General features: G+C 41.5%; 2 protein-coding genes and 2 long non-coding RNA genes across 6 annotated transcripts in view; 3 read left to right on the plus strand and 1 right to left on the minus strand.

Moving 5' to 3' along the window:
* The first annotated feature begins 1,854 nt into the window (after nucleotides 1-1,854).
* Nucleotides 1,855-5,399, plus strand: LOC122886585. Its single transcript, XM_044218961.1, has 2 exons — nucleotides 1,855-2,309; nucleotides 3,864-5,399. The coding sequence occupies exon 2, from the start codon at nucleotides 3,943-3,945 to the stop codon at nucleotides 4,921-4,923; it is 981 nt and encodes a 326-aa protein (XP_044074896.1). The 5' UTR covers nucleotides 1,855-2,309; nucleotides 3,864-3,942; the 3' UTR covers nucleotides 4,924-5,399.
* Nucleotides 5,400-8,378: 2,979 nt separating this feature from the next.
* Nucleotides 8,379-13,487, minus strand: LOC122886739. Its single transcript, XR_006380418.1, has 3 exons — nucleotides 12,149-13,487; nucleotides 10,239-10,335; nucleotides 8,379-8,586 (listed from the first exon to the last, which is right to left on the minus strand). It is a non-coding gene; the product is annotated as an uncharacterized LOC122886739 (long non-coding RNA).
* cnpy1 (canopy FGF signaling regulator 1) overlaps nucleotides 11,621-22,479 on the plus strand; it is a 27,584-nt gene continuing 16,725 nt past the window's right edge. The window contains exons 1-3 of one of the 2 annotated variants that reach the window (XM_044219285.1): nucleotides 11,621-11,907; nucleotides 13,515-13,617; nucleotides 13,779-13,894. In XM_044219285.1, the coding sequence (XP_044075220.1) occupies nucleotides 13,524-13,617; nucleotides 13,779-13,894 (210 nt within the window). In that variant the 5' untranslated portion in view covers nucleotides 11,621-11,907; nucleotides 13,515-13,523. Of the gene's footprint in view, nucleotides 11,923-13,514; nucleotides 13,618-13,778; nucleotides 13,895-22,479 lie in introns of both variants that reach the window. The other variant, XM_044219284.1, reaches the window with a different exon arrangement.
* The window catches only part of LOC122886740, a 9,185-nt gene continuing 2,404 nt past the window's right edge, over nucleotides 15,699-22,479 (plus strand). The window contains exons 1-2 of one of the 2 annotated variants that reach the window (XR_006380419.1): nucleotides 15,699-19,842; nucleotides 20,807-20,916. This is a non-coding gene — a long non-coding RNA (uncharacterized LOC122886740). Of the gene's footprint in view, nucleotides 20,917-22,479 lie in introns of both variants that reach the window. The other variant, XR_006380420.1, reaches the window with a different exon arrangement.

Raw genomic sequence — 22,479 nt, forward strand, 5'->3', positions numbered from 1 at the left:
AACAATAATAATATGACATAATGCTACACTCAATATAGGTCACAGCTCAATTTAGCCATTATCTAAATTTATATTTTTGCAACAGAAAAATAAATCTGTTTTATGATGTGACAATGCTATGGTTAAAGTCTGGTTAGGTTTAGGGCGACATCTTGGTTTTGGGTTCAAATGTCTACTTCGTTTAGGTTAGAGGACCTTTGTCGTCATGGTTACTACTCCCAATAATAACCACGACCACCAACAATTGTGGTCATGCTTTAAAAATACACAACGTTGACTGTTTGTAGGAAACAGGAAACAAACAGCGGCCTCCTCTGTTGAAGGCTGATCTATAATAACATCACCTGACTTCCTCCTTTGCTCCTGTCATATCTACCACGACCTCTAGAAGGCTTTTTCAACATAAACAGGTGGTGGGCATTGGCTGAAGTTGTTCTTCTTGGGAGGACAGTTGATGGTATTGTTACACTATTAGCTGCAAAAGTTGTTTAATTTATCAATGGGACATTATCAAGAGGTCTTTACAGGTGGAATGACAGTGAATCACAGTGATAGAAAATAACTCTTTGCTCCAGTCAGTCCAGGCAGAGCTGTACACTCTGTGTGGAACTAATCTCAGCAGTACATTTCAGAGTATGCATGTGTGCATCTATCTATACTGTAGCATGTGTGTTTATCCAAGAAGAAAACATAGCCAGAGCGCAGTGGAGGAACTGAGGCTGAACAAGTTGTCAGTACAAACTTTGTTATGTAGTCAAACACACTCCCTGCAGGAGATAATGAAGCCAGTCCTATCCAAAGCTCCTGCCTTCCCTCACCCTCTTTATCTGCCTCCCTCCCTCCTCTGGGACCAGGACATTCAAACTCACTCTAAATTCATCGACAGAATCATTGATTTAGGTGTCACCAGGGCACAGCTCCCTCTGCTTCTGTGTTTTTGTTATTTTGTTTGGTTTTTGTGTGTGTGTGTGTGTGTGTGTGTGTGTGTGTGTGTGTGTCTGAAAGTGTGTGTTTGTGTTCATGTCAATTGGCTAAAAAGGGGTGTGGTAGTGGGAGTGGCCTATCGCAAAATTCAATTTCAATTAAATTCAATTTTATTTATATAGCGCCAATTCATAACAGAAGTGATCTCATTGCACTTTTCCTGTAGAGCAGGTCTAGACCGTACTCTTTAGAATATTAATTACAGAGACCCAACAAATCCCACCATGAGCTAGCATTTGGCGACAGTGGCAAGGAAAACCTTCCTTTAAGAGGCAGAAAGAGAGAGAGAGGACGGGGGGAGCACAATGCAAATTCCCTCTAGAAATTAAAAATAGTAATAATGTAATGGTAGTGGTAATATTAATATTAATAAAGTAATAATAATGAAGTGAATGGTGGAATGATGAGTGATAGGAAAAATAATGTCAGTATTAGTAACAGAGCCAATAACAACAACTGTAGTAGCAGTTGTCGAGCAGGAACATGCGGGCAGCAGGCGGCCCACAACCACAGATCCAGACTCTGCAGCTCCGGAGGCAGAAATACCTGCTGAAAGCGACAGAAGGAGAGAGGAGAGAAACGAGAAAGCACAAAACTACAGGAGAGAGAATATGTCGAGTTAGTAACATGCAGTAATGGGATAAAAATGCATACAGATGGAGAGGGAGAGGGAGAGAGAGGAGCTCAGTGCATCATGGGAAGAGGAGCTTTTTTGGAGACTCTAGGAACCACAAGTAACCCTGCATTCTGGGAGCGCAGTGTTCTAGCCAGGTAATAAGGTATTATGAGATCTTTAAGATACATCGCTTCTCGGCCTTTTGGCTAAGACTGCGATCGCCTCCTGTTGGCGGTAAAACTTTCGCCTGTTGTGGCATTGGTTTTTACCAGTATTTTGGAGGACATTCACCAAATTCTTTATGCGAATATTTCAACTTCTTAGTAGTTGCAAATCCTAAGCATATAGGAATTCTTGTTTTAAAACCATGCATCCCAGAGAGGAGGGCTTCACCTGGTTCAGTGGTGATGGCACCAGAGTCTCTCGCATAGATTACCTTTTATCACGTGACTGCCCACCAACCGATGCTAGATTGACACCTGTTTTCTTTTCCGATCACGCAATGCTATCCTGCACCCTTTCACACTCGTCTGGTGTGACAACAGGAAGAGGTCTGTGGAAGCTCAACTGCTCCCTTTTAGAAGATAGAGAGTTAGTTAGCCAATATAGGGAGCAGTACCAAGAGTGGCAGACCCTTCAAGACTTTTACGAGACACGTGCACGCTGGTGGGAAATGGTGAAAGGGAGGACCCGGACTTTCTTTAGACAGGCAGGTAAGAGAAAAAAAGACAGGGAAAACAGACGCATGCTGGGACTGCAGAAACGACTCCAGCGGTATTTTAAATTAAACCAGCAAGGGATGGATTTTAACGAAGAGATAAAACAAATTAAAACAGAGATGTCAGTTTTAGCAGAGATTAAAAGCAAGGGTGTCATTTTAAGAAGCAAAGAAAGGGAAATAGAAGAAGGTGAGAAGTGCTCAAGATATTTCTTTAAGAAAATTGTAAATAAAGGGGGGACCATTTTAAAACTAAAAAAAGAAAATGGGTGCACAGCTGACACAACAAAGGAAATTAAAGAAACGGTTGAACACTTTTATAGAGAACTGTACAGCGAAAAAGCTGTTAAAAATGACACCATGACTGAAGTTTTAAAATTCATTGAACAAGCAGTAGGAGACAGTGTGCTTTTAACCCAAGATTTTACCATACTCGAGATAAATACATGTATCAAGAGTTTTAAAGCAGGGAAGTCTCCAGGAGAAGATGGCCTTCCTTTTGAATTTTATTCGACATTTTGGGACATTTTAGCACCTGACTTGCTTGGTGTTTTTATGGATTTTGAACAACTTGACCGGCTTCCTGACAGTTTTAGAGTAGGGATAGTGACTCTCCTTTATAAAGACAAAGACAAGACCGACCTGAAGAACTGGAGACCTATCACACTTTTAAATTTTGACTGTAAACTTTTAGTAAACTTTTAGCATCACGTATGTCCCTGTTTTTAAAAGAGCTGATTCACCCGGATCAAGCCTGTGCTGTCCCGGGGAGGAAGATCACCGACAGCCTCGTACTGATCCGAGACACCATCTGTTATGCGAGAGACAGAAACATCCGGCTGGTAGTCCTAAATTTAGATTTTGAGAAAGCCTTTGATCGGGTCTCGCACCAGTACCTTTTCCAGGTACTGCAAAAAATGGGGTTCCCAAGAAGGTTCATAGCTGGGTGGGATTGCTGTACCGGGGAATTACCAGCAAATTCATTGTAAATGGGCATCTGACAAAAGCAGTCAATATAAACTGCGGCGTCCGTCAGGGTTGTCCGTTATCTGCTCTCCTCTACGTTACGTGTATAGAACCACTGGCACAGATCTTGAGAAGGGACCAACGAATCAACGGGGTAGGAGTCCCAGGGAGTGGGGGACTGGTGACAAAATGTGTTTTATACATGGACGACATAAACATTTTATGCACTGACCTTTTATCTGTCAACAGGACGCTGGACTTGACTGACTGGTTTGGACGGGCCTCTGGGTCAAAGCTGAACAGAAGCAAGACCCAAGCCCATTTTTATGGACCGTGGACAGCGACTGAGACGACAGGACTCCCCCTGACTGTGACCCAGACAGACCAAAAGATACTTGGGATTAAATTCGATAGGGAGGGGGGAGGGAAAACAAATTGGCCAGGCATAGTAGGGAAAGTCAGGCAGAGACTAGGGTACTGGAGACTTAGAGGACTGACCATAGAAGGAAAGGTTTTAATCATCAAAGCAGTGATTTTACCTTTGCTTTTACTCATCAGTTCCATTTTCATCCCTCCTAGAAGAGTGCTCTTAGACCTGGAGCGAGCCATCTTTTACTTCCTGTGGGGCTCCAAGTGGGAACGACTGAGGAGAGACGTGATGAAAAAGCCAAAGGAGAAAGGAGGAAAAAGAGTGCCGGACCTGTACTTGTTTTTAGGAAGCAGATACACCGCACTACACATCACAACCACCACAGCCCCATCCAGAAACCCCAAGACCACAGCAATGACACGTTTCTGGATGGGGTCTTACCTCAGAACACTAAAGATTTTACCCACTGATCTTAGAGTACCTGTGTCTTTTAGCCTGCCACCAGCCTATGCTTTTATCCAGACATTTTTAAAGCATTTTAACCTTGAGCAGGAAGAGTTAGAAGTTTTAACCAACCACCGCTCTCTGATTTCTGTTGTGCAGGAGCGGGAACCGGTGAGCCCAGTGCGCGGGCTTGCTTTCGACGAGCCCTCAACAGTTTGGCGTAACGTGAACCATTCCGCTCTTCCAAACAGACTCCGGGACCTGTCGTGGATGGTGGCTCACGAGATCCTCCCAGTCAGGTCCGTAATGCACTCCCGGGGCATGTCAGCGCACTCAACTTGCCCCCGACCAGGTTGCGGCGCGCCTGAGACGGTGAGGCATCTGCTCTGGGAGTGCAGCGCTGCCGTAGAACAGTGGGCAACGGCCGGCTCCTTGCAATTCCCGTGCTTGCCAGCAAGGGAGGTCCTTACGGCACAGCTGGTGCTGTATGGGGTGAGCCACAGAAAACAAATACCAGCACGTGACTTTGCCAAACAGTGGCTCACCCTAGCCGCCATAAAAGACGCCATGTGGACCTCCAGAAACTTGCTGGTAAGGAAGCACATGCAGATCCCCCCCGTGGCTGTGATCCGGATGGCTGCAGCGATGGCCCAAACGGCCAGAGCTGCAGGCGGCAGGCCTAGGACACAGCCACAAAGAAGAATCGCCTCTGTGCCCATTCGGACGAAGGAGCCGGAGCCACACGAAAAAAGTTCAAAGCAGCGGCGGCCTGACCCTCCGGGTGAGGCAGGTGGGAAGGAGCAACAGGGTGAGGGTCTCCTCTGAACGCCACGACAGGATCCCGAGTGACGCAATATGTTTGGGGGAGCGAAATGAGTTATCCTTGGTAGGGACTCACTACGCTCCTGCACAGCAATACACTTGGAAGAGAGCATTTTAACCAATGCACTCCCCTTTTAAAGACATTTTAACATGGACACTCAATACACACATACACAAGATGAAATATAACCTTTTATGTGTACCTTTATCATATGACAACTTCCATCTGTAATTTATAAAAAAGTTTTAAATATGGTTTTGCAAATTGCACATATTGATAAAGATGTTGTATTTTATTTATTTATTTATTTTTATTATTTTTTTTTCTAAGGGGAACTTGTATGTCTTAAATATGTGATGTATTTTTTATGAAAAATGTATGAAATGAGTGTCAATAAATCTTTTCGAAAGAAAAAAAAAATGAGATCTTTAAGATACAATGGAGCCTGACCATTAAGAGCTTTGTAGGTGAGTAGAAAGATTTTAAATTCTATTCTGGATTTTACAGGGAGCCAGTGCAGAGAAGCTAATATTGGAGATATATGATCTCTTTTCCTAGTTCTTGTCAGTACACGTGCCGCAGCATTCTGGATCAACTAGAGAGTCATAAAGCACTTATTCGAGCAGCCTGATAATAAGGAATTGCAGTAATCCAGCCTAGCATAAACAAATGCATGGATGAGTTTTTCTGTGTCGTATTGAGAGAGGATGTACCTGATTTTTGCAACGTTGCGTAGGTGAAAGAAGGCAGTCCTTGAAGTTTGTTTCATGTGGAGTTAAAAGATAAATTCTGATCAAAGATAACTCCGAGGTTCCTTATGGTGGTGCTGGAGGCCAGGGCAATGCCATCTAAAGTCAGAGTGTACATGAAGCCAGTCACTGTTTTAACCACACCCTCAACTTTGTTTTGGTATATGGCATTGAAATTGAACATTTAATAGTCTTTCCACAGAATCCTTCTTTATCAGAACATTATTTAATAACTTTTGAACTGCTATTACTGGACTACACGCCATTAGGCAAAAACTCCTACTCTAGATGTCTATCTGATATTGCAGTGGCTAGATTCAAGGAAGCGATCCTATCTGCATTTAATTCAATGTTGTGTCGCAATATAACAGAGGACTCCTATGCAAATCGCAGCCCCTCCCAAATTGACCATCTAGTTGATAGTGCTGCAGACTCACTGCGAACGACACTCGATTCTATGCTAATTAAGGGTAAAACGTCTTTAAGCAGCCTAGTTGGAATGGGGTCTAAGAGACAGGTTGATGGCTTAGATGAATTAATCGTCAAAGAGAGCTGAAGAAGGTTGACAAGAGCAAAGCAGCCAAAACACACATCAGGCTCTACAGCTGTTTCCAAAGTTCCTGTGTTTGAAGACAAGTTGGCACCGGTTAAAGGCAGGACTTGATGAATTTTTTCTCTAATAGTTAAAATTTTATCATTAAAGAAGCTCATGAAGTTGTTACTATTAAGGGTTATAGGAATACATATAGGGCCTTCCTATATGTTTTAAGACTAACTTGCCAGACTAAACAGGATTCTTCCAGGTTATTGGAACGCCATTTCCTTTCAAGTTTTCGTGATGTTTGCTTTAATTTGCGGGTTTGGGGGTTATACCATGGAGCTAACCTTCTTTGTTTTATTATCTTCTTTTTTAGAGGAGTGATAGAATCGAGAGTCGTTCACAGTGAGCCTGCAGCGCTATCAACTAGATGGTCAATTTGGGAGGGGCTGGGATTTGCATAGCAGTCCTCTGTTATATTGAGATATAACATTGTATTAAATGCAGATAGGATCGTTTCCTTGAATCTAACCACAGCAATATGAGATAGACATCTAGAGTAAGTGTTTTTGCCTAACGGCGTTTAGTCCAGTAATAGCAGTTCAAAAGTTATTAAATAATGGTCCGATAATGAAAAAATGGCAATTTCAATGACATATACCAGAACAAGGTCGAGGGTGTGGTTGAAACAGTGAGTGGCTTCGTGTACACTCTGACAAAAGTCAATTGAATCTAATAATGAGATAAACGCAGTACTAAGGCTATCATTTTCAATGTCAACATGAATATTGAAATCACCTGCAATAATTACTTTATTTGTTTTAAGGACTAAACTTGATAAAAACTCTGAGAATTCAGATAAAAATTCAGAATAAGGACCAGGAGTGCAGTACACTATAACAAATTTGTAATTTGTAATTTTCACCAGTGCTGTCTCTGTGCTATGATGCACTCTAAACCCTGACTGAAAACCCTCAAATAAACTATTGTTATTTAGAAATTCACACAACTGATTGGCGACTGCTTTTTCAAGGATCTTAGAGAGAAAGGGAAGGTTAGATATAGGTCTATAGTTGGCTGAAACCCCTGGATCAAGAGTGGGCTTTTTAAGAAGCGGTTTAATTACAGCTACTTTAAAGGATTGTGGTACATAGCCTGTTAATAAAGACAGATTGATCATATCCAGTAAAGAAGTGCTAACTAAGGGTAAAACGTCTTTAAGCAGCCTAGTTGGAATGGGGTCTAAGAGACAGGTTGATGGCTTAGATGAAGAAATCGTTGAAGTTAGTTGAAGAAGATCGCTAGGAGAAAAGCAGTCCAAATATACCTCAAGTTTTACAGCTGTTTCTAAGGTTACTGTGTTTGGGAATAGGAATATGTTAGGAAATGTTAGGAATACATGGTTCAATAGAGCTGTGACTTTCTGTCAGCCTGGCTGACACAAAGTGCATTTAACACAAAGTGCAGCTGAGGCTGATGGGAATGTCATTAGTTCTGCAGAAACGGGTTTGGTCATAAACCAAAGTATTGGACACATTAAAATGTTGACCTGATGATGGCGCTAGATGAAAAGTCAGAGGATCACCAAAGTGATTATAATTAATCCTGAGGGGAACATGAATGTCTGTACAACATTTTGTGCCAATGTATCCAGTAGATATTGAGATATTTCACTGGATGAGGGAAAACTTTGATCTGCTGGTGGCGCTTGAGGAAAAATCAGGGGATCACTGAAAATCATTAGGAATCATCATCTTTGCACCATGGATATATGTACCAAATTTTATGACAATCCATAGTTGTTGAGATATTTCAGTCTGGACCAAAGCGGTGGACCGAATGACTGACAGACAGACAGACAGACAGACAAACAGAGATTGCCATCCATAGAGCCAAACAACAATTAAGGTACATGAGAAAAACAATTCCAGGGAAAACCAGTGAGTTGTGTACTGTATTGCATGTATTGTATAATTTTATTTATATAGCGCCAAATCATAACAGAAGTTATCTCATTGCACTTTTCCTATAGAGCAGGTCTAGACTGTACTCTTTTGTAATATTATTTACAGAGACCCAACAAATCCCACCATGAGCATTTTAACAGGCAAAAATCTCGAGCAGAACCAGACTCATGGTGGGCGGCCATCCGCCTTGACCAGTTGGGGGTTCAGTGTAGGGTGCGGGGAGCGGTGTAGTGTGGGAGAACTTGGGTAGGTTGAAGACCAGCCGAGCTGCTGCATTCTGGATGAGCTGCAGAGGTCGGATGGCACATGCAGACACACCAGCCAGGAGCGAGTTACAGTAGACAGCTGGTCATCCAGTGTCACACCCAGGTTCCTTGTAGTCTGAGCCAGGGACACCACAGAGTTCTCTCTCTGTGAATGCAAGGACAGTATTGGTGCGATGTTCCCTGTCTTTGTTCAAAACAGTCACATAATCCTTGTTTGCCCATTTGTCAGTAGATAGATCACATCATACTGTTCACCTTGACCTTGCTCTCATACAGAGTAACGTCAACCTTTGCCTATACTGCACACACACACACACACACACACACACACACAAACATACACACACACATATATATATACAGTATTCAACGTACATTGCTCACGTTCAGCAGTGCTGACAGCTCATGATGATGTGGGAAAGTTCAAGTAACCTCTTAGTTTGGTCTAGATGTCTAGTTAAAGGTCAGCATGCAGCTCTTCATCTGACACACTCCTACTGACAGTATATACTCCGTTTCTGGTAGATTGCTCAGTTGAGATAATAGACACTATTATCATCAATACATCCTCAATACATTCTCCCTGACTTGGTATTTCTGGTCCTTTCTCACTCTAACAAGAGTGTCCAACTACAGACCTCACTCTTACCGCAGGTCTGCAAGAAATTAAGAACAATTTAGGGTCCAAAAGGAGCGAGGGTCCCTTCCTTTGTTGCCAAACGTATAAAAGAGGATACGTTACTTTCACTGTGTTTTTAAATTCTTTTCACTCATGATGAGAAAGTAATAGTACTGTCATTTTGGTGTAAAAAATGCTATAAATAAAATAACAAGCACGAATTTGCAATAGCTGCGACCACGTACGCAAATGCATCCACGCGTTCATGCATTCACAACCTCACAAGAGGTTCACGCTTTATAAAGGGGCGTGGCTAAACTGTAGGGGCGGGGCAAACCATCACCAATGAAAAAGGAACTCTGCTCAGTCCAATGATGCCTCCCACAATGTCTACGACAACATGAGTCATGAGTTATGAAAGGGGATGTGGCAAAATGGGGTGTGTGTTGAGTGTGTTTGTGTATGCCTGTCTATCTGTGTGTGTGTGTATCTTTTTACAAAGTTTGGTCATGTCATGTGAATCCATTTAGAAGTTATGCATCTTTTTGCAATAGGCCACTCCCACTGTCATGCCCCATTTTTTAGCCAATTGGCATGAACACAAACACACACACACACACACTTGATCTCTATGCCAATTTCAGCCTCTTAGAGCAAAAACTGTGGCTGCCTAAGGGCAGGGAAATGTTTGTGGCCCAACCGACCGCCAGACTGACAGCGCGAGCTACAGAGCTGCTGGTCACAGCGAAAAACATCTAGCCTATCTTTTAGAAAGTACTACTAAAGATGTAGTTTATCTTCAGTCTTTTTTAAGAGAAATGTGTAATTGGAGTTAGCTTCCTTCCTTGATACCCAGCAAGGAACTTTACAATCATCAATTTTGTTGCTTTGTAGGTAGCAGTGAAAGAAATACAACATTATGTGACTGAGTTAATCAATAGCTTCTGTTTACTGAACATACGACAGTATGTTTTCAGGGGGGGGCAAGTCTGCTCAGGGCCCCAGAAAACCTTGGGCCAGCCATGTGCAACTATAAATTTTGAATGTACTTAACTGACTTACTTAATGTACAACATAACCTGACTGCTTTTACCCAGTTTGGGTTTGTCTGGCCTTTAGTCATACCAGCATACATACATTCTAGCATGTGATGCTGTACTCAGGACATTTTCTTCTACCTGTGCAATGATGTTATAGATGACATTCAATTAGTAGCAGGGAAACCAGGTCAGATCCCCCTGTGAAGACACCACCTGGCTCCATGTCTCACAGTCACTGACACACACACACACACACACACACACACACACAGGTGGGAAAGAACAATGTGTTGCTTGATTAACCTCAGCATAGAGGTGAGCTGTTATGTTTGGAGTAGAGGGAAGTAGTGGTTCAATAAGATCCATCACAGTTTACAGCAATCACAAATACACCATAAAATCCATTTATGAGAAATTGATCCCATTACAGAATGCACTATATAACACTAAGTGTGTATACGGTTGTAAGCTATTAAAATCATATCGATACATATCAAGCAAGCATTTTATGAGTTAGTCTGGATTTATAACTCTGCATATTGTATATTTAACACATCAGGAAGACGGTTGATGTTTTGGGCATGGTAAATAAATTCTGTTGTATTTCAGAAATCCTTTATTGATCCCCGAGGGGAAACTCTTTCGTTACAGCTGCTCACCTTTACGTCAGCGCACACAGGAACAGAAGGACTAAGCAAAGAATATAACATGCTATGATACAGGCAAGATAAATTAAGCACCAAGCGGGTATAAGTATAAGTATAAAATTAAAGTGTGAAGTACAAAGTGGATTTAAAATGTATTGCATTGTATGTAACCTTTAACAGCTTGTTTAGGGTTAGGGGGCCATTAAACCTCCTAATCTTATTAATTTGTAATACTCCTGTGCAATATATTCTGTTTTCAGTTTATTATTCCCTGTTTATTGATATTTATTCATACTTCTATTACTGCTGTGCAATATCCACGTCTCATCATCTCAATAAGCTACACTTAACTTGACAGTACTCTTTATTGCACTATTACTCATTACTTATATTATTACATTGTATTATTATACCGTACATACTTATCAACCTCTAAATCCACTTGGAACTTCATCTGTCTGACCTGTATCATAGTGTATTATATTCTGATTGCTCAGTGCTTCTCTTCCTGTGTGACTGACGTGACAGTGAGCAGCTGTAACAAAGAGTTTCCCCTCGGGGATCAATAAAGTATTTCTGATTCTGATCCTGAAAATCAACGACACACAAACGCCTGATTTCCTTCTTCACCAAAAGCGTTCTTCAACACACCGCCTGAGACACCGTAGCTGTTTGATTGGTCTGTGTTCTCTGCGTTTGGAACATGATTGGTCGACCAGGCCGAACGTGGCCACACCACAGCCGGGCACGTACAGATCCCCGGGTCACGGCCAACTGCGTCAAGTCAGAAGGAACCAGGCGGAGAGAGAGGAGAAGTCAGTCGATGGGCCTTAAAGTTCAAAGCTGACCTCGTCCTGTGTGCAGAGTACGATAGAGTAGTGGAGGATGAACATTTTACGAAAACTATTTTTACTCACTGTGGCTCGCTGCCTACGTGGAAACGGCTCTCAGTGCCCCGATCCCCGTGGATTCTGCAAATTGTTGGCCAATAAAGATTTTACTTTGAAAGTTAGGGCCGGAAATGTTGAAGTTGTTCTGCGGCATGAAGTGTTGACGACAGATCAGTAACTCGTGCTGCTGAGAACATAAGCATGTCCACAGCGAGTAGCTCATAACGCTGCTGTCCGAGTCCCAACGAGCCCCCGCCCGCTGCCAGCTAGGTAGGAGTACGCCAGGTAAGAGCTGCCTGCTAGCCGATCAGCGCTCCCTTAGCCCCCGATGCGTGGAGTACGGACCACCAAACCCCGCTGCGAAATATAGGAATTTAACTTGGTCTTGCGTACTGGCCAACGATATATATTTATTGAATATATATACATATATTTTACGATTTGACTCGAGTTCGGCGTGCACCCAAGAGGCCTACGGATTAGAATATCATTTATTTAATATGTGGTTCACCTGTCATTCTTCTTCTTGACCAAAGGCTTCCATACAGTGTTAAATAACTGTAAAATAAAATGCTCCTGATGTCCCACACGTGCATCGATTCAAGTGTCCCAAGGGATTTGTTAAACTGAAAACATGACGCACGTCAGGTACCGGGTGTCAGGTGTCAGGTACCGGGTGCCTGGTGCCGGGTGTCAGGTACCGGGTGTCAGGTACCGGGTGCCGGGTCCCTGAGTGAGCGTTTGCCGCGGTTTTGCGATGCCGTGTTACCTGGAGTTGCCTTTTGCAGTGGATTCAGTAACTGTGGCTGAACTGTCAGCTGCAGTCGGTGTGCCTGAAGGCCAGGCCGCTCAGTGGTCGGTGTCACAGTATTCACCATGCAGTCTGCTGTACAGATGTAGCCTGGCTAATCTCCGTCAGCATGTCTTTTCTCTGTTAGTCCAAAATGTGAGGAGCAGTGTCTGCAGACATGAACAGGCTCCAACAGGTGTTGCTGTGGTTGACCTGCTCAGGTGTGGGGGTGAACTTCGTGCAAATTAAAAGTGATTCTTAAGTCTTTACACTGTAGCTGCCTCATTACAGAATCAACACATACATGACACATACTTTATGTTTTTTTCTTAAGGGGCTCCCCGATAGCTCAGTCCTTACCGCAGTGGCACGGGTTCGATTCCAGCCTGCTGCCCTTTGCTGCATGCCACTCGGTTATTGGATGTTTTTTAGTGAAATGCACCCTGGGAGTCGTAGTTGACGTCTCTCCTTCAGTTTTTATGTCCACAGGCTTCTCGTACCTTTGACTTTTTATCAAGAAGAACCAGATCTTTTCTAACACAGCTGTTCATCTTTTGTCCCGATGATTCAACCAGGAGAGCTTCGTGCTGCTCTAAGCCATAGAAGTGCTCCACCTGTGAGTCACATAGCATCGTCTGTGATTAATGGGACTTTTACCTCTGGAGCCAAAATAGCTCTGTTAATGAATGAATGCAACGTAGGTGCATTAGGTGAGAAGCAGTGATGACATAATGTCAGGCACTCTTGACTGTATTTCATAACACTAGTGGATGAAAACACCCACTTTCACAGTTTAATTTGCTGGCTGTTTGGAAATGGGTTTAAAATGTGTGCACAGGGCTAGAGATGGTTGAAATCAGTTTTACAGTATTGATAAGAATAATATGTTCATATCATCACAATACAAACCCCCTGAAAAGGGATAAATGATCATGAATTATTGCACAGAACTACATGTGATAATTCAGTTACATGGAAAAAGGTCACTTTGTCATTTGTTTAGCTTGGAATCCCTTAGCACTTAAAGACATCATAATGGCATATATTTAGTTTCAGAGTCAGTGTAACTGTCCGTCTGCCCTGCCAGGTTATCACTATGGCCTCATGGGGTATTCAGATGACTGTGATGGTGCTATCTGTCTTCAGCAGCAGCAGCCAGGGCAAGAGGGACGAGGTGCTCTACTGTTCTGGTAAGGCACCGGTGCTCTAACTGAATTAATTTATTAGATGAAAAAATTGCAGATGCTGCTGCCTTTCAAAGAAACACAACACTTGAATTGAAATCCCATCTGTTGTAAGTGAGCTGCAGCTTGTCTTGTTGCCATCCCTGAGGTTTACCTGTGTTTCCCAGCATGCAAGGCAATTGTGGATGAACTGAACTACTCAATCAGTCAGGTGGACCCAAAGAAAACCATCAACGTCGGCAGCTTCAGACTCAACCCTGATGGAAGTATGAAAGACAAAAAGGTACAGTACACTGATGTGCAGCTCTTAGTTACATGTAGTGGTTTAAGCATATGCTGAACCACTGCTTGGTTATCGGTTCATAGAGAACTGAAGCCCTGTCCCACTTAGTTAGCTTCTGTTCCACATCAACCCCCATGAGTCTAAAATGCTCCACCACAGCAGTGCTGTGGCACATCAGCAGGACCCAATACAGTAGCCCCTAAGGACAAAACACATACAAGAATGAAAATAAAGGTAAAGACAAAAATGCACTACATATCCACAAATGCTGCAAATACCAAAACTTAAACAACAAAAGTTTGCAGCAACAGAAAGAGAGTAGTTAGCATGACATCTGGTGTGCTTATATTATGTTAGCATGCAGATGAAGTTTGGTTTGGTTACTACCCTTTGGGGGGTATTCATACCGGTTTTAGTACATTTGGTGAAAAAGAAAAACAAGCAGCAATGATTATGGTCAAAAGTCATGCACAATCCCCCTGTATTCATAACACAGTCCATTAAGCTTTGTAAATACACATCGTGTAATACAACGGTTCATATGTCTTTAGTTATCCAATACATTGATATCAGCGAGTCTCATTTATCCACATTTTTTAGTTACTGTACTTACAGCAGTAACTATGGATAATCCTCTGTTACCATTTTCATCCATCAAATGAGTTCAAATGTGTAGAATTCTAGATTCTGATTGGCTGGAGAGTGTGCTGGGGAATTGTCTTTATTAAGTTCTAAATGAATATTCATACCTTGAAGGTCTCTGGTTATCCATCAGAAAACTAATAAACTACATTAGAGAACATTGTTTCTTTACATCTCAAAATCAATGTACTTGTCCTGAGGAGTACTTTTCAGCCCCTGAAAACAGTTGTATGCTGTCTTCTGTGGCTCTGCAGGATCTTTGTCAAGTCTGAGAAACTTTGATGTCACAGTGATGTCATCACGGTTATCTCAGCTTGGGCTTGGAGACTACAAATGTATAACAGTAAACCTGTGTTACAAACTGAAGGTGTAGAGTTTGAAAGATGTGGGTGTTTAACAGGCAGAGAGGATCGAATGAAAGATGCCATGTAATTGCATTATGGGAAATGTTGGATCCAGTGTTGGCGCTTGACCCATGCTAGGGACTAAAAGTCAGGATATCTCATCTTGTGCTGCACAGATTTTGAGTTGTTGTGAGTTCCCCAACGTTATGGAAGTGCAATACTAAATCACTGGAGTACTGTAGTAAAGGAAAAAGCACTGATTTCTGATATTTTCAACATTGTTTATGAAAACAGTGATTTGATCTGTAGTAAAAGAAGCCATCTTCTTGCTGGGTTTTACTCTTAAGCAAACTTAAATAAAACTTTCCATGTTATTGCATTCTATTAATATCCCAATAATATCTTGCATTATATTATTGGGCTTCAGTTAAAAGTATGCTGGTAATTTGAATAATATTTGAATAGTTTTTTTGTTTTTCTGCACACACTGGGCGTTCCTCATTCAAAATAAAGCAACACTTAAGGGGCAGTTCACCCCTAAATCAAAAACACATATTTCTCCTCTCACCTGTAGTGCTGCTTATCCATCTGGATAGTTTTAGTGTGAGTTGGTGAGTTTTGGAGATATTGGCTGTAGAGATGTCTGCCTTTTTGGAATATAATGGGACTATATGGCGCTCCGTTTGTGGAGCTCAAAGCGCCAAAAGAATACATTTGAAAAACTCAACAGCAACGTCTCTTTCCAGAAATCATGACCCGGTTACTCAAGATAATCCCCAGACCTTGTTGTGACCAGTTTCATGTAGGAACTATTTTCCTTCTACATGAAACTGCTCACAACAAGGTCTGGGGAGCACCACAGGTAAGAGGAAAAATATGTATTTTTGATTTTGGGGTGAACTGTCCCTTTAAACATTGTTAAGCTTTACATAGATGCTGTGATTCACAGGGAGGATGTAATCAGTGATGTAGAGGTGTCACTGCAGTCCTTTTCTCCTCAGAGTAGATTGATCTCTGGTGTGGCTGTGGCTGTGCAATGCTGTGTGAACACAGTGAGACAATGGGTCCAGGTTATTGTTCCTGGTCTAATGAGGTCATGTCCCACTGGAACCTGGACATCCTCTATTTCCCAGGGACCAGGCTATCATGAGGTGTCCAGCTCTGCTATTGATTTCCTGGGCTTTAATCCCTGTTTGGACTGTTACCTATTGCTGCACTGATTGGTGTGTGCAAGTAAGGGGTTGACCAAAGGGCTAAAATATCTATATTTTAATGATGATGACAGTATGTCTCTATTTATGTATTATCTGTGAAATGAATGGATTTAGAAAATGAGTTAATACGCAGCAAAATGTGCCAAGAATTTGGTGAGCATTCCTGTGGAAGCCCATTATTCATGTTAAATGATGATTTGACCTATCAATAGGTCCTGCAATGGGTATCGCGCTGTGCCGTCATAAGTCTACTGGGCCCCGTGACGGGTGACGCCATTCTCTAGCCCTGACCTAACTTACCTTTAAACTGCTTTTAACTGCTACTCTCAGCCAAGCAAAGAGCAGAAACTCGGTGGCTTCACCCAGCCTTATATCTACATTGTATCTGCTCAGGCTAAACTACCGTGGCTGGTTCCACTGTCTTGATAGGCAGTATCATCTTAATGCAGTGGCCCACTCAGTTGTCCAACCACCATCACTGTTTATCTAGTTCCACTAGTCTTACTAATAGCCACTAGTTAGCACATTTTCATGAATTATGTCCCTTGACCTGTTTCAGCAAAGAAAAGAACATAGTTCCAATATGAATTTGTGTGTGAGTGTAAAAGTTCAGTGAGCCATCAGGTGCGTACCTTCTCACTACCTGCTGTTGGGTTGAGTTGGGCCCAGAACACAGAGACGGCTCAGCAGAACTAGACCCCTTTTTACCTGCACCCACACACTTAGCACAGCCCTCTGTAGCAAGTTCAACATCATCAGCTAACAGCATGCTAGCCAACAACAACTAGCTAACAACATGTCAAGCGATCATGTTGCTATCACTGTCATTATGCTGCTCAACCCACCAACCAACAACCAAATAATCATCCTCAGCTACCTCATCTTAGCAAGCAACAAAGCATACACTCCTAAGTATACACTCCAAAGCATATGTCTACCACATCACGTTAATCTAACTAGAATGCTAACGACATGTTAAGCTAACTAGCATGCTGCCTGAGCCACCATAAAACCAAACAATCCTCTTCAGCTACCTCACCTTAGCAACAAACAAAGCATACACTTCTTCACATACACTATTTGCCAACAACATGCTACCTAACAACACGTTACGCTATCTAGCATGCTGCCATCTAGCCTGCTGAGTATAATAATTGAGACTAACCAGCCATATAAATATAAAACACCTGGATTCACATAAAGAGAAGAAATGTCTCCTGTCCTTTGCACCTTGTCTTCTAATCCAATAAATAAACAAGAGATCAGAATGTCAGCTTATATTTCCTGATATTTAATGCATATATGTTTTACAGTTTGAGAACATAGCACCTTTTGTTTCAGCCACCCCCATTTTTAGCTGAACAAAAGTATTGGAATAGATTAATTTAAAGTACATTAAAGTAAATAATACTTCATGTTTGGTTGCATATTCCTTGCATGCAATAACTGCATCGAGCCTGCGACCCACTGGCATCACCAAACCTTTGGTTTGTTCTTCTGAGATGCTGTTCCAGGCTTTTACTGCAGCTTCTTTCAGTTGCTATTTGTTTTTTTTGGGGGGGGGGGTTCTCCCCTTCACTCTCCTCTTCAGCAAGTGAAATGCATTCTCAATAGAATTTAAGTCAGGAGACTGACTTGGCGAGTCTAAAACCTTCCACTTCTTCCCCTGATGAACTCCTTGGTTGCGTTGGCAGTATGCTTTGGGTTGTCGTCTTGCTGCAAGGTGAAGTGCCTACCTTCTTTGTACATAGGCAGACAGAATGTTTCGGTACTGAATTCATTCTGCTGCTGACATAATGAGTCAACATCATCAACAAAGATGAGCGAGCCACTTCCAGAAGCAGCCATGCAAGCACTAGCCATGCCATTACCTCCACCATGCTTCACTTATGAGCTTGTATGCTTTGGATCATATGCAGATCCTTCCTTTCCATCACTTTGTTAAAGGTTTATCTTGGTCTCATCTGTCCATTAAATTTGTTCCATTACTATTTCTGGCTCATCTCCGTACATCTTTGAAAATTCTAATCTGGCCTTCCCATTCTTGCTGATGATGAGAGATTTGCATCTTCTGGTGTAGCCTCTGTAATTCTGCTCTCAAAGTCTTCTGCGAATGGTAGACTATGATACTTTCATCCCCGCCTTCTGCAGGTATTTAGTGATGTCACTGACAGTTGTTTTAGGGTTTTTCTTCACAGCTCTTACGATGTTTCTGTCGTCAACTGCTGTTGCTTTCCTTGGCCGACCTGTCTGTTGTCTGTTGCTAAAAACACCAGTGGTTTCTTTCTTTTTTAAGACTTTCCAAATTGTTACATTTTCTATTCCCAATTTTTGTGCAGTGGTTCTAATTGAATTCTTCTTTTCTCATCTTCCAAATTGCTTGCTTTTCTCCCATATACAGTTCTCTGGTCTTCATGTTGGTGTATTCTTTCTGACTACAAAACCAAGGCTAAAACCAAGACTACACATTCACAGCTTTTTTATGTTTGAACAATCAATGCAACAGGAAGCACCTAGGCAACAAGACACACTTGTCACATGTTCAGGGAACATTTGCTCACCTAAAAATGGGGGTGGCTGAAACAAAAGGTGCTATGTTCTGAAATTGTAAAACATGTAATTACCAGGAAATAAAAGCTGACATTCTGATCTCTTGTTTCATCTTAATCTTTTGATCTCAAATTCAAATGTCTTTAGTGTATAGCAAAAATAAAAAACGTGACCATGCTGTTCTCATACTTTTTGAGGGCACTGTACTGATCCACACATCCTCCCACACTGTTTTAAAACACTGTTTTTGTCTCTTAATTGTGAAGCCACACATTCATAACAGGAAAACAGCTAAATATCATCTCCCTCCTCTTTCAGTCCGCAAACAAGAAAACTGTTGATGACAGCCGACATCTGGTCAGCAGTCGTACAGACAGTCTGGTTCCTCCGCTGAGTCTCACCTCTGTTCAGTCCCCTCCTGCTCTCTGTGATCACCTATACTGTGTTTTAATACAGCTGAACTCAAGATTAATTGTTCTCATTTCAACTTTTTAACATTGTAACTCCTGCATTGCTTTGCTGAGATATTTATTAAATTACTATTTCATGATCGCAAAGTCATCCAACTGAATATCTGAATATCATAAACATTAATATCCTAAGTCCAAATTAATGACAACACTTCTGTGATCTGTGATCACAGAGAGGGTTAGAGGTGAAAGAAAGTTGTCTCTTCAACGTTACTCCATCCCAGCCTCCGACCAGACTTGTGTTATAATTTAAAAGATCTCTTTCAGATTAATCCACTGTGGATAGCTGCGGGTTTTGGTGAGAAAAACGCCAGCTTAGAGTGGACAGGAGCCCAAAACTGAGAGGAAAAGATGTGTTTTCAAATTTAGACGTGGTGTGTACGTAGTCTCGGTGCTTTCACAGCAAATTTTCCGGTGTTACATGGTGTCGTTTTTTTTTTTGCATCTGAGTTGACTGGTGTCAAAAGGGCCGTTGTTTCTTTACTGAAGTAGTTGATTGGACTCGGATTGGCGTGTGTTTTAAGCAAGTTTGCTCAGCTGCACTTTGTCAGGGACAATGCAAATAAAACATTGTAACAGCTTACAATAACATGACACAGATGTGTTGCATATAGGATTTCGACCCATGTGCCTGGTTAGGCTTTTCTTGTTCACAGTTAATTGAACATCCGGTTGCTCCACTCTGGATTGTAGCAGCTGCAACGCAGTTCCGGTTCTGACGTTGTAAGGTAAGACCTTTTTCTTTTTCACTAGTGCCTACGTGATATTAACTGATGGAAAATGGACAGGGAAATATTAAAAACTGGCGCTGCATGATCAGTAGGCCTATGTGAATCTCACAATGGTAAATGTTAGCTAACATTAGCTGACCAAAGAAACGGTTATTCACTTGCTAGTGAGATTAGAATGATAAAATACGCCATGTTTCACACTTAAGGAACACGTGAGAAGAAGCAGAGAGTCATTAATATATTCTTCTATTAGATTGATAGTCGAAGGTTAACTTTAAATGAGCTGATGCGCACACATGCAGGAGTTAACTCGTGGTCGGTCCAGTCTTATTTTAAATCGATAACCTCTCGAAATAAATGAGCTAAATCACAAGCAGCAATAGTTATTGTGTAAGAACAAGTACAAGTTATGTCAGTTTAAATCTTAGTATAGCTGAATGTGGCTGAAACAGTTAGCTGGTAAGCTAAGCTAACGATAACAAGTAGCTAGCAGGCACACTGCAGCAGGAAAGAAGCTCTGGTCAGGTGTTGACTTGTGGCGGGACTTTTACTTTGGTCAACTCTCATAGAGTAGTTCACCAGCAGAGATACGCTAGAACTACGACAGCAGGTTAATGTTAATATAGCTGACTGACGAGTGATTTAACGGAAGTAGCAGTGGCTAGCTAACGTCAAGATAACATGCAGCACTGCTGCCTGATCGGAAAAGGAACTCCAGCACGGTGTTAATTTGTGACGGGACATGGCCTGTTTTACTTCGGTCTACTCTCAAGTATGATGATAGTCAATAAATTAAATTGCTTCACCTGTTCTCAATCCAGACAAGACGGCTACACATTACTATAAAATCTGGTTACAGAACAATTCTGACCTAAAAAAAGATAACTAAGGATTGCCATAGTCTTCTTAATTACTTAAACTGCTGAATGAAACATTTTTATTCTTTGTCCCTCTATTCCAGAGTTGATAAAATGGAGATGGAAGCATGATGGTGAGGGGGGCAGTACAAAGATTGTAAGAAATACATCAGACCTCAGTGTGGATTCTCATACTCGGATTTCATCACTGAAGGTGAGTAGCTGGCAGCATTTTATGTGTTCATTGTGGCAATATAATCTTGAATCATTGTCAGAGGGAAATTTGTTTCCGTATCGCATTGTTTGTTTGCTATTGGCTACCTTGTCTTTTTGCAGCAGTCTCTACTGAATTTGACAGAGCCACTGATATAAAACTTTGGCCATTTTAATCAAGGGATAGTATGCCATTCTAGGAAATGTGCTTATTCACTCTCTTGTGGAGATTGAGATGAGTGATGCCACTCTAATATCTGTCCTTCAAGTGTGAATCTAAAGGCCAGAAGACGATTATCTTAGCATAAAGAATGGAAGCAGAGGGAAACGGCTAGCTTGGCTCTGTCCAAAGGTGATAAATAATCTGCCTACTAGCACCTCTAATGACCACACATTATATCTCGGTGTATAATGGTGAAATTGAGAGCCACTACTTCCTCAGACTGGTGTCCAATGATTCCCAGATCTTGATGGTACTCTGTGTGAGGGTGGCGCCAAGGGGCCAAGAAAATCATGTCGCCTGCGCTGCTTTGAGAAGCAGCTAAGGCTAACCGGGCATCATACAAAATGTTTGATTGCAGACAAAATGTGGAAAGTGCCTGAAAATATTGTAGAGCTACAGAGGCAGAATAAAACTCTGAAACGTTTGTTTGCTAAAGTGGTAGTTCAGGCAAATATGAACTATGTGGGAAAGGAATATTTCATTGCTGATAATGGTGTATTGTAAATAGTTACTGATGCTCACAGATGCATTGTAACTCCTGCTAGTTTTAGGCAGTTGATCAGAATCAGAATCAGAAATACTTTATTGATCCCCGAGGGGAAACTCTTTCGTTACAGCAGCTCACTATCAAGTCAGTGCACACTTGAGAATAGAAGGAATAGAAGTACTAAGCAAATCAAAATATAATACGCTATAATACAGGGAAGATAAATTAAGTACAAGTGGATATAAAGTATAAACGCTAAAATAAGTGTAAGTACCAAAGTTGATTTAGAGGTTGATAAGTATGTACGGTATAATACAATGTAATAATATAAGTAATGAGTAATAGTGCAATAAAGAGTACTGCCAATTTAAGTGTAGATTATTAAGCTGATTATGAGATGGTGGATATTGCACAGCAGTAATAGAAGTATGAATAAATATCAATAAATTAAACTGAAAACAGAGTATATTGCACATCAATATTAAACAGAGAATATTGCACAATAATTTCAAGTATTACAGTGATGTTAATGATCCAATGTCCAGTTTAGTGACTTGATGATGCACCTACAGTGATGTTGATAGGTTTTCAATGTAGTGAGTCCCCGGGAACCCACAGGTTGTCATTTGAGTGGGTCCCCAATAAAATTTGTGTTTTTTGACAAATTGTAGTGTTAAACTCATGTTGAGGATTTTATCAGTACTTTTTTAAAAATATATTCTTTAAAAAAAAAAAAGTTCTGAACAGGAGTAGAATTGAATATTTTAAATATAACTAAATGTTGTTTGTAGAGCATCAACAGCAAAGTAACTATAAACTCAATAATATTTCACTGGAAACAAATCTAAAATGTC

This window comes from Siniperca chuatsi, linkage group LG13, assembly GCF_020085105.1.
Source record: "Siniperca chuatsi isolate FFG_IHB_CAS linkage group LG13, ASM2008510v1, whole genome shotgun sequence".
Classification (NCBI taxonomy): Eukaryota; Metazoa; Chordata; class Actinopteri; order Centrarchiformes; family Sinipercidae; genus Siniperca; species Siniperca chuatsi.

What these genes read in the sequence shown, in the direction of transcription:
- LOC122886585 (XM_044218961.1), top strand. Translation starts at nt 3,943, where the DNA reads ATGAAAAAGCCAAAGGAGAAAGGAGGAAAAAGAGTGCCGGACCTGTAC.